Genomic DNA, 11,947 nt, shown 5'->3' with positions numbered 1-11,947 from the left:
TTCAATTTATTTTTATTATATCAATAAGATTACAAACGTTTTATGAAAAAAGCAACATCTGACTTGAGACACTTCCAAGTGTACAACTTCAAAAAAAATATAAAATTATGGTAATAAAAACGTGCTAATAAACACAAACTCTTAAAAACACTCCTAATCTAATGGACTACATTACTTTTAGTATTTTCATACGTCATTTCGGCTCAAAAAAGAGAAACTCTTTTGTACTATGAAACAAGACAACAAAATCAACAGGCAGCAAAATTTCAAACAAAAATACAGTTAATATCACAGATTAAAACGAAAAGTCACCAAAGTAAAAGCGGAATGGTTAAATAGACATGTCTCCGTACTGCAACGACCACTTCTCGTACGCCACCAAGCTCTGTGGCGAGACACTCCTCCTGATCCGTTTCAACGAATCCAAAAAATCATTAATGGTGATACTCCTCAACGCATTGGGATCCATCTCCTTCACTTGTTCCGGCTGCAACTCCCGAATTGGTCCCAAAGCGGCATCTTTCGCTAGGGCTGTCAAATCACTAGCCGAGTATCCTTCAGTGAGTGTCGCCAATCGTTTCAGTTCTTGTTGCGTGAGTGTGCAACCCTGTTTTGCCAACAACATTTTAAACAATCGGATACGAGTCTCAAGATCGGGGAGTGTGACGTAGACGCGCTTCGGGAACCTACGGAGAGCCGCTTCGTCTAGTTCCTGAGGGCGGTTGGTAGCCGCCATCACTACGACCTTCAAAATAACGGTAAAGAAGACTTCTGTTAAAACAATGAATCATCGTCTTACTCGTTCACTGTCGGGGTTGCTTGGCAACCCATCGAATTCGACTAGAAATTCAGTTTTCAGCCTGCGACTAGCCTCATGCTCGTTATTTGAACGTTCAGAGAGAAGCGAATCGACTTCATCGATAAAAATAATCGAAGGTTGCAACTCCCGAGCGACGGCGAAAAGGGCCCTAACCATTTTTTCACCATCGCCCACGTATTTCGAAGTGAGACTTGCAGCACTAATTGAGAAAAAAGTTGCCTACGTTTGAAAAATTTTTCATTATTACGGATTGCAAGACGAGTTGTTTATTTTTACCCGACATTCCGTTGCCACAGCCCTCGCGAGTAAAGTTTTCCCGTTTCCTGGAGGCCCGAACAGGAGCAAACCTCTCGCTGGGGTCCGCAAGCCCGTGAACAGTTCAGGTCGCAGCGACGGCAAGATTACCATTTCTTGTAACGCTTGTTTGGCAGCATCCTGACCCACGATGTCGTCCCATTGGACTTGCAGACCCCCTTCTACGATCTCGTCAATAATGCATTGAGCTAGTTTTGTATCAACGCCTCTCAAATTAGGCGATTTGCCACCCCGCGATGTTGATTTACTCGAAGTTGCTACTGTTAGAGAAACAAATCAATAATTATCGTACTTTCGATCTAGCGTCATACTTGAAGTTGTTTTTCGAGCAGGAGAGCCTGTGGTACCCGGCACCGACAGTTGTTTTTTGACGGCAGGAGGAGTCGACGAGAGCTTATTGAAGGGGCGGACGGGCTGAATAGGTGCTGAACGGGACCCCATCGAACGGGGCAAAGTTTGACTTTTCGCCAGGGTTGCGTTAGGGGGGCGTTTACCAGCCACTGACAGTTTCTTGCCAGAAGCTAAAGAAAAAATTCAGTGCAGTAGTAACACGACAATTGATTGTTTTAACAATTAATTGAAAATAAAAAATGTGGAACTCATTGGTTGTTGTAGGTAATTTAATGAAAATGAGTAAAGATAAAAAACATCGTCTTTCAACCAATGAATCGGAGTCAATAGCAATGATTTTTTATACAACTCGACCAAATCATAAAAGCGATGAAAATTGATAATCTAGTTGAGGCTGTTAGTCATTAAAATATTAATGTTCATAATGATTGCTGCGATTACATATTCTTTTAATTAATAAACTAGAGATTATAAGATATCGATCAACGTGTTCTACTCTTAGAAGCCGTTCAACTACGAGTTACACCAATGGAAGCTGATATACTGGAAATAAGAATACCTTTGTTAAAACAAAGTTTGGGAGTAGGAATATTGCTAGTGTAGCTAAGTTTAGGAGCCTCTTTTGGTTCTTTTTGAACATCCTGTCGATGTAACATATCCATGCTTTCTATAAACAGAAATAATAACAAAGACATAAATACCAAACCAAAATAAAACAATTTAATCCTATCTAGTTACCCAAAAACTGCAGCCTGTCTTTTGCCATGGCAAGATTGGTTTTCATCTTCTCGTGAAGGCGTTGGGCCCTTTCCCACACTTCTCCGCGGCCGCCCCAACACTGCACCGCAATCCCCAATTCCAGTTCTGTGATACCTTTCCTGTACAACTCAATAGCCAAATCCTTCTGACCTACAAATTGGCATCAATTATTCACCTGTGTACTCCAAACCGGGCACTGACCTTCATTCTCCTCATCGATTTTGAGCGCCTTGGAGATGTACTCGAAGGCTCGGCGGTGATGGTGCTTCTGTTTGGCTAAAAGGGGGTCGCCTGGCCCCGGCCCTGTGACTCTTTGGGCGTGAGTCATTTCGGTGATTTCTTCAATGACACAAGTTGCAACTTGTTGGTCACTTTCACATCCAAACTGACGTTTCTTTATTAGATAATTCGACGAACTACAATACACGAAACGAAGGATAACAAAGATTTGGTACAGCAATGTGCGCAAAATGTTGAACAAAAAAATTATCGGAAATGAAACGATGCATAGGTTTCGCTTGTGGACAGATGTCTCTGTGTACGTTGTGAACATCACATCGTTTCTCGAAATGTCGGGGTCACTTTTTCTTGATTTTTTGCCAGGTGATTTCGTTTGAGTTTTACGCACCATCCGGATGCCATAACAAACGTCAATTTTGCGCCAACTTCACGCACTTTAAACGTCACAGGAGTACCACATTTGAAAACATTTTTAAATATTGTTTCATTAAACAAAATAAGAAGCTTTATGGAAGTAAATTTAACAATAACCAAGGTCCTGTTTAGGTGTTTAGTTGTTCCAAAATTACATTAGACAAAAATAAAAGTTAATAAAACAAAACATTTTAAGTTTTTTATGTTATGTGCCCGCTTGTTGAGGAAATTCACAATGCTTTAAATATTTTACAATTTTCTTATGATAATGTTTAATAATAATCGCTTTTTGTAATACAATTATTTGTTTGTTCTACAATATTGATAAATCATGAAGTTAAACTGTTGGGACTTGTTGAGCATAGGACTCTATGGGCAGTGCGCGCATGTCAGCTGTTATTCGTCTTCAAAAAAATTTTAAAATTCGAATTTTTCAATTGAATTCGGCATGGAAAGAAGCTTCAACTCTTCCTTCTCTACCAGAAGTCCATTTTCTCCCCGCCCTCGACAAAATCTCAGCGCCAAGAAAATCATTCCATCTAGTTTCCGAAAATCATCGTAAGTCAAAAACTTAACCTAACATTCTTATTTACCGGTTTTTCAGCCGTTTCAGCGTATCAGGAAAATCAACCCAATCGGTGCAAATAATTCTATCAACACCTTACAATTACGTTGAACGTTTCGGACAGCCCCTTCCAGTTCTTATAACTGAAGCCCTCACATTTGCTGACAGTAAAACACCCCCTTTGGAACCAATTTCCATATGAATTTGTTGTTTTTTTTAAGGAAATACTGTCGTATCAGCACGAATTTCCAAACACGGGTACCTCTGGGTAGTTTGCGGACGTCGTTTACTGATCTGGCAATACCGCCAAAGCCCCGTCTTACTCGACACACCATCAAAAAAGACAAGTTTACTAAACCAGTGCTTTGAATTACAACTTCCCCAAAGCGACTTGGCCCACAGAGCTGAATTGGTATCAGTGTTCTTAAATGCAGACTCAAACACACCTTCTTGTATCGCCGTTTCTCCAGAAGGGGTAGTGCGCTACTGGCCGGCAATTGTCCACGAAGGGATCTCTGTGGAACAGCACGTCAACCTACAAGGCCAAGAATGCGACAGTCTAACCGACGTAGAGGGCCTCGGCTGCATACTGGCAACTACTACTTGCACTGTTTTGTTGCTCCAGCCACAGTTAAACGGCGGGAGACACACTTTGAAATGCAAAACACTTAGAATACCAACTGGCTGGTTAGGGGGCATTAGTAAAAGAATGTCGAGTCTGATTTTTGGGCCAATCGCCAGCGAAAGCTCGGCTGAAAGTGTAAGTAACTTTCAATTTATTAAACAATAACATAATGGAAAAATTTAAACAGGGAATTGTGCGCGTTATGAGCGTTTCTAACACAACTGGTGACGCATGGACGGTCTACGTTCTAGCCGACCACAATCTGCAAAAGTGGCAACTGTCCAAAAACGACGAAGAGTTGATATTTGTCGCGGAATTAAACCGGATAGTCAGGGATAGTTTTCGTAGCGCCCTCTGGGAGAATTGTGTGGGCGACCAAACCGAAATCGACACGTGGCTACTTGACATCCAATCGGACAAAGACAGCGTTATAGTATTAGCAGCAGCGGTTAATATTCCGATTTCACCCAGGGTACATTATGCGATGATAAGTCTACAAACAAACACGAATCAAGCACCCACAGCTGTCAAAGATTTTCTTCTGCTGAAAATTACAGACTTGTATCGGGAAAACAACCCGGGTGATTCACTATCATATCGTTTCCTTTTATGTGGCATTAATGCGTATTTATATAACCAGAAACATATTACTGTTATCAAACCTCAAGAAGAGCCTGACATTTTAGAGTTTAACACACCTCAAGATTTCTTATTGGCGGGTTCGATTTGTGTCAACACTCCTATATTTTTCTCCAGAAATCATGGCTTAGTCGCTATAGCGAGTAATGATATGTCAAATGACTTAAATCTGAGTCTCACATGCCCTAATACTCCTGTGGACACATCATTTAATGATAATGTCGTTGTTAACAATCTCTCCATTTATAATATGGACCCTGAGGAGATTTCCGTCGTTTATAAAGACACAGTGAGTCAATTAAAGGCCGCTTTTATTTTTCGAATACAAAACCAGGAGCAAGCATGTAAAGATATCATCGACGAGTTGTTCCCTCCAGACGCGTCCAAACTCCCAGGAATCGACTCTTTACTTGATAAAGTCGTAATAATGATGGGCACAGATTTAATCGACGACACTCCAGCCGGCGATCCTCGATGGTCCAAGGACCATCAAGTCGGTCTCGGCAGTTCGTACTCGATGCAAGTCCTAGACCAATTAAAAAACAAACAAAAAGCACTTTCATTGTTTATTAAATTTCTCAAAGAGTCAGGATTGTGGGCCCAATTATCCGCATCAACAATTCGTAACACTACAACAGCAACAACTTACATCATAGGCGAATTATCCGAAAAAATCGTAGCTGCGATTAGTCTCAAAACGGCTGCTAATAGTCATGTTTTGGAAAAAGCCATTGAAAAAGCGACGACCGAGTCTGAAACCAGGCCGGAAAATGGGTTAACCTACCAAGATGTGTTTTTCCGGGAGATCAGCCAAGTGCATAAGGGTGTACAAGAGATGGTAAATTATTGTGAAGATATGTCACATTCCAACATGAATCCGACTCAAATTGTTGATATGATCCACGAAGCAAATGACATTATTTTGGTATGTTTTTTGTTTTAAGAAAGCGAAATATTTCTTATATTTTGTTTAGGGTGCGTTTAAAAGCGTGATCAACTTTAGAGAACAGAATGTGATGAGTTACAAGCCGTCGGAAGCAGTCATTGCCATAGCCCCCGATTTTTTGCCATGGACTGCGGCTAGTGGGTCGGAGGGACTGTTCAATTATCTATCCCAAATGGTAATACTTCTGTCATAACACACAGTTTTTAGTCATCAAGCGTGATGTAATAACTTCCATTATTGACAGTCACAATATGAATAACCACCAACAAATTTCCATTATAATGACATTATTACGAGATGAATTCAGGTTTTAAGACAAATAAAACATTATTTAGTGTGTTTCACTACTTTCTTTATGTTTTGCATAATAATAATAATGCAGTGTTTCGAACTTTTCTATAACCAAAAAGGTTTTTGTAAAAGTTTTTGTTAAAAATGGCAAACTAATTATTATTTATTGGTTTTTAGCATTATCTCACATACAACTACGGAATAATTTTGACAAGCAAAGAGCGCCTAAAGACCGATCTTCTCGAACAACTGGTCTCCATCACCGACATAATCCTAGACGGTCGAAAAAGTCATTTAGAAAGCATCAAAGGAACCTCTTTGGAAGAAATTATTTACAAACAATACTGCTCTGATCGCCAAAAATTCATGAGACCATTTAGTAAGTACCAATTTAAAATTTAAACTTTTTATGTCTGGTAAAAGTGTGGGTAGAGATGAAAATAAGTAAACAGACAGACAGACAACAAAGCAAGTTAAATAAAAGCTTATAACAATGTTTTTAGATTTATTAAATCACCCACCAATGTGGAGACAATAAATAATAGTTATAATTAATTAGTTCATTTGAACTAACAATAATTAATTAACTTAACAATAACAACAAGACTGCATAATAAAAAAATTTAATATTACTCGTTTGTATCAAAATGTGTAAATTTCTACCCAAATTTCCTTTGGAAACAAAATGTGTTGTGCAATGTAATCTTTTTTGAATTATGTAATTAATTTTTGTTTAAAGTACAGGAAAAAGACTGGGAGAGATGTGCCAAACTTGCCGAAAAATACCTCGATTTCGAGACACTTATGATCCTTTGTGAATCGACGGGTAATCAACGCCGACTCGACGATTATTTGGAACGGTTTAGCAATGAGGGATTTTCCGAATTCGTCTACAATTGGTTTTTAAAAGAGAACAAACAAGGCAAATTGATTGACATGTGCAAACACGTCGGCAAATCGAAAAACATTCAAAAACTCACAAATTTCCTGTCGGGTCATCCATCACTGTCGTGGATGCAAGAGATTTTCGATAAGAAGTACAACCAAGCGGCAAACACCTTGCAAAACTTGGCTTTAAACGAGACAGAGTCGGTAACAAGGCAAAAAACAATGTTCAGTTTGTGTAAACTGGCGAAATTGGCTTCAGGACCTGTTAATGAGGAGTTTTTAAAGAATGTTCAATCGAGATTGGATTTGATTGCATATCAGGAGGATATCCCGGATTATGTTTTGCAACAGTTTGGATATGATCCGATTCATATTCGCGTAATTCCGCCAAAGGATTTGATTAATCTCTATATTTGTAAAGAATATACAGAAGCTGGAGAATTGGAGTTTAAGAAAGCGCTCGATTTGTTAGCATTCATCGACGATGAAGAGTTGAGACAAGAAATGTCATTAAAAATTTGGAGATACGCGTTATTAAGGGATTTATGGGACCACGAAAATTTGGATAGCCCTATGGAAATTCTACAAAATAAACTGTTCTTCAAATTAGTTGACCTAGCCATGGATTTGGACGGAGATGGATGGAATCTTCTCCCGCCCTTGGATACACTGCTAGGTGACGACTCTTTAGGGGACTTACGAAATAACACCAATTTCCAGTTTTTGTTAAAAACAGGTTACGAACATATTTATAAGTCACAAACTGTAGATTAATTTTTTTTTACAATAAATCATTTTATATGAAGTTTTATTTTTCTAATACTAACAGACAAAAAAGACAGTAACTGTACTTCTGAAAGGTACTACTTAATAGTCTTCCTCTTCTGGGGTGTATTATATAAAATAATAAACACACATGAGAAATTAATGAATCCTCGTTAAATCCTCCACCATTTTGACTAAATCATCGACGGTACAGTCCTGTTTCATGCCGCCTTCCCCGGTAATCTGAAACAACCAGTTTAGAAAAATACTTAGTTTGCGGTCGTTCTACCTGTAGTCCATCGGCCACTTCCTTCATTTTATCATGTGACAAATCGAGGAAACTTTCAATCAAGTCACCATCAATGAAGCCTTCACTAGCCTCTGTTTTAATATCGGTATTGAACGCTCTCCATTGGGAGTGATCAATTTTACCAACCGATTTAATAACCGTCGATAATTTATTTTGCAATTCTAGGAGAAAGTCGTAAAAATCTTGAGTTATCTGTGTAACTAAACCTAAAACCAGGATACTTAACGACGCAACAAATGAGAAATAAAAAGTGTACCTATAGCCCCACTCACTGTACCAAACAAGACACAGCCTGTAGTCGGAGTCGACGTCTCTCCCAAATTTTGCATAACTAGAGATCCATGTCTGAAAACGTTGATCATATCGCCGACATGAAACCGCCCCACTTCGTGCATTTGTGACCTTTCTTCGTCCGTAGTAGCCGCACTGTCTTTCTGACAAACAAAAATATTAAACGAGTTTTCAGCTCCTAGGAAAATGTCATCGTCAAGTATTTCAACAGCTGTCATCCAATTCGGGTTATAATCTCTCGCGATTTCTTCAAAACTACCTTCCATTGTCTTATACTGCAGCAAGGTCATGCTGCGCATCAAGTCACCCAGAAGAATAAAATCTCCTTTTGTTTTTAAGAACAGAGTTAGTATATTATTAAAGTGTGAACACTCCAATCGCAATTCTTTTTCTACAGTCCACTCGAAAAGTCTCACTGTGCTGTTAATACTCGCCAGCAGTTTGCCGTTGAACTCCGCAAGAGAGTAGCAAGCACCTTTGATTTCTTTCTCAGACACTTGGGTTAGTTTATTGTCATTCCATTGGAAAATTAAGATACGGCCTTGTTTGGGTTCTGATTCTTCAGGATTGACTGTGGCAGTGCCGATTATGTAATATTCGTTCATATCACCACCTAAGCGATTGGTTGAGATTATCGACATGGCGTATTCCTGTTGCATCAACTGGTGGGCATGCAAGACTTCAAAGGTGTGTTGATCGATAATGAGCAAGTTGTGTATCTCGACTTCTTGCCCATAGTCGGGGATTATGTTACCACCAATCAAACTGCTACTCCCAGATTTACTCATTGAGAGAGACCCAACACTACTTGATGATGTTACCGACTGAGCCATAGTCGAAGCGCTTGGACGCGCCGGATTTAACCCCGTCGAGTCTTGTATATCGATGCGAGCCGTCAATACACCAAAAGTCTAACAATTTATTAGTTTCACTCAAAACTGTCAGTCCTACCAACCTGTGACTCCTCTTGGTACGCTATTCTCTTTGGCGACTCCTGCAACGGCACCGTCCGAATATGCAACTTCTGTATCTCATCGATTGTCCCAATTGTGACGGACGAATCTGTTGCTAAAGCTAGACTGTCCGGATATGCCTCAGCATTAAGCGAACACATATGATTAACTTCTTTCATGTTAACATTAGAAAACACAAGCTTGTGATTGGATGAATAAATTACAGTCGGTCTATCAGAACAAGCAAAAACATTCGTAGTGCTCAACGAGCGGAAGGTTCGTAAAACAGTGGGTTGGGTGCCCAAAGTGACACGTTTTTTGTCACTTAACGTTCCTGTATCTTTGTGAAACACGAAATAGAACATTGAACCGTCACCCAAGGCACATAACAAGTAATTATGACCCTCGAAACAGGTCATTAGGACCGAGCGAGGTATAATTTCTGCAAACAAATAATTCGTATCCAACCTCACTATTAATTATTTTTTATACCTCCCCCTAGATACTCTTTAGTAGCTTCAGACAAGTCGGGTATGCGCAAAATCCGAGCAGTAATATCGGTCCATAGTCCCACCGCGATATATTCCGAGGTTGTTACCCCATCCCCGAGAGGGCTAATATCCAAACAAGCCACCTCAACGTCAAGTGTAGTCACTCTAAAACAATTATTGTATCACATTTCCATCACCAGTCTCACCCTTACTTACCCTTTCATGATTAGTTCATTCTGGTGGATTTCAATATAATACAAAATGGAGCCTGTTGAAACTACTATTTGGCACGTATTGCATGCCACTACAGCTATATTTTTATCAGTAGGTGGTTTCCATTCGGCTAACAAAGTTTTGTTTTGCGCTGATATTAGACGTGCAGAGATTGGGGTAACTTGGACGATCTGTTCGTGGATGACGTTGCCGCAGAAAAAAGTCTGTTGGTCGGAGGCAAAGCCGGCAATGTCGGTTTCTTCAACTTCCTCACCGTTTAAGCTCAAGACGCGTGTTTGACCAACGAAAGCCAGGACTAAGGTATTGTCGTACCGGCCATCTGTAAGAATTATTACAAAAACAATATTCAAGATGCCAAAAAACACGTTTTCTTCTATTTTGCTCATTTTTAAATACCTGACGCCACTTGCAACGCCCACATCCCCTTAATCCCTGGCAAATCAATGGATGCATGCTCCTGAATCCCAATGCCATTTCTGATAATCCTCAAGGATCCCTCCTTGAACGCCCCCGAGCAAGTCACCAACTGCCCCTGTCCCTGCCTCTCCAAATCAACAACACACATATCCAAAATCGGCGCTAAATTCGTAAACGACTCCATCACGGTAACATACGACCCACTTTCGTTAGGTTTAGTGGTCAGTTTTACCAACTGCGAGTCGCCCAATCTCGATCCAATGAATAAAACTCCATTATCCAAGTACGTAATACATTCAGGCGTCGCGATTTCCCCCAACAGTTCCACTTTCAAGTCTTTAACGACGTCATTACCGTCGCCCCGATTTTCCACTTCTAAAAATAGCATGAAAAGATGGCCGGCCATGTCGCCGAGGAGGTAACGAAGGCCGCCAGGATCGACTTTGGCATAGCACACGATGGTGCTTTGTTTAATAACAGCGGGGGCAACGACCACTGGGGTGATACCGTCATGGTAGAGGATGTTCTCTTGGCCGATTATTATAGCACCACCTAGTGGGGATGGCACAGGGATTATCATAGAGGCTTCAGTTTCGACGTTGTCCTGTCTCCAAGGAACTTTAACAAATTCTTTTTCTCTAAGGGAGATTTCATGGGTTTTGACATGACGGCCGTTTACGTCTTGGTGAATGAGAATCAAAGTCGGGTTGGCACAACCATGGAGGAATTCCACATCGTGAACTTGCAACTCGTCAATTCTGTTTATTAATACAAAAGTAAATAAAGTAATTGCAAAATCTGAAACAAGTACCTGATATTTGACGCTTTTAATTCAGAATTATCTTTTTCCAGAGGTATAATCTTAAATAACCCGTCATAGAGACGTAAACCAATCACTCGGGCCTTGGGGTCAATCACGGCCAAAATCCCCGTCTCCGAAGGCTTCCCTATTTTATCAGCAACATTCCCATGGGCTTTAGTAATAATATCCAAATTATCAGCATCATTCACACATTCAAGGATCATTGCATTGTAACGCATTGTGACAATAAACAACAAATCTTTCTTCTCATGCTAAAATACGCCACAATAATACTCCACAAAAACTCCATAACAATACAAACTTGGGGTCTGAATAATTTCATTACAGCAACTTTTCCATAAAGTGCGACTTCCTTGACAGGCCTGAGACCTTCAGGTGTTACCAAATAAATCTCTAGTCTTGTATTTTTGCCCACAATTAAGTTCAAATCGCTCGGAGAAGTAAAATTGCCTAAGAAAAAGGTTATGTATTCGCTGCTAGATGGTCAATATCGCATACCTGTAACACAGGCTGTTACAGCCGTTGGCTTATGAGCCGTGACGACGTAATGGTAAGCCATTATGTAAATTCCACGAGATTTATTGCTTAAAATTATTGAAATGACTCAAAATATCATTTTTCGTATCATCCGGCGCTAATGCACTTTAGAAAAATGCTTGCCAACCATATACAATTTGAAACAGCACAGAAACAAAAAAGTCACCAACCAAAAGTGACAAGTGCCTAACTTCATGTTCGTTTTAAAATTGGTAAAAAAATTGTAATAAAGGTGTAATCGTGTGTAATTAATTGATTAAGTGGAAAGAGAAT

The 11,947-nt window shown here is 39.9% G+C and overlaps 3 protein-coding genes across 4 annotated transcripts; 1 reads left to right on the top strand and 2 right to left on the bottom strand.

The window, feature by feature from the left end:
• Nucleotides 1-68: 68 nt before the first annotated feature.
• LOC123010550 (spastin) lies at nt 69-2,930 on the bottom strand. Of its 2 annotated transcripts, XM_044407539.1 has the most exons (7): nt 2,447-2,926; nt 2,225-2,395; nt 2,046-2,153; nt 1,447-1,656; nt 1,097-1,395; nt 800-1,039; nt 69-745 (listed from the first exon to the last, which is right to left on the bottom strand). In XM_044407539.1, exons 1-7 carry the CDS (start codon nt 2,874-2,876, stop codon nt 332-334), a joined length of 1,872 nt encoding a protein of 623 aa, XP_044263474.1. In that variant the 5' UTR covers nt 2,877-2,926; the 3' UTR covers nt 69-331. The 2 variants fall into 2 exon arrangements, with proteins under 2 accessions (XP_044263474.1, XP_044263475.1); XM_044407540.1 differs by lacking the exon at nt 2,046-2,153 and having other exon boundaries at nt 2,447-2,930.
• A 344-nt stretch (nt 2,931-3,274) lies between these two features.
• On the top strand, nt 3,275-7,658 carry LOC123010548 (nuclear pore complex protein Nup133). The gene is made up of 7 exons (XM_044407536.1): nt 3,275-3,457; nt 3,504-3,631; nt 3,686-4,224; nt 4,277-5,653; nt 5,703-5,849; nt 6,143-6,344; nt 6,705-7,658. Exons 1-7 carry the CDS (start codon nt 3,348-3,350, stop codon nt 7,625-7,627), a joined length of 3,426 nt encoding a protein of 1,141 aa, XP_044263471.1. The 5' UTR covers nt 3,275-3,347; the 3' UTR covers nt 7,628-7,658.
• LOC123010547 (DNA damage-binding protein 1) lies at nt 7,645-11,829 on the bottom strand. The gene is made up of 10 exons (XM_044407535.1): nt 11,636-11,829; nt 11,439-11,587; nt 11,126-11,388; nt 10,294-11,072; nt 9,880-10,216; nt 9,665-9,828; nt 9,175-9,614; nt 8,185-9,130; nt 7,908-8,134; nt 7,645-7,861 (listed from the first exon to the last, which is right to left on the bottom strand). Exons 1-10 carry the CDS (start codon nt 11,694-11,696, stop codon nt 7,778-7,780), a joined length of 3,450 nt encoding a protein of 1,149 aa, XP_044263470.1. The 5' UTR covers nt 11,697-11,829; the 3' UTR covers nt 7,645-7,777.
• Between the last annotated feature and the right edge of the window lie 118 nt (nt 11,830-11,947).

This window comes from Tribolium madens, unplaced genomic scaffold (genome assembly GCF_015345945.1).
Source record: "Tribolium madens isolate multiple individuals breed KSU strain unplaced genomic scaffold, Tmad_KSU_1.1 Scaffold_91;HRSCAF=231;Tcas5.2_LG7, whole genome shotgun sequence".
Taxonomy (NCBI): Eukaryota; Metazoa; Arthropoda; class Insecta; order Coleoptera; family Tenebrionidae; genus Tribolium; species Tribolium madens.
This window is presented reverse-complemented; position numbering and strand designations above follow the sequence as displayed.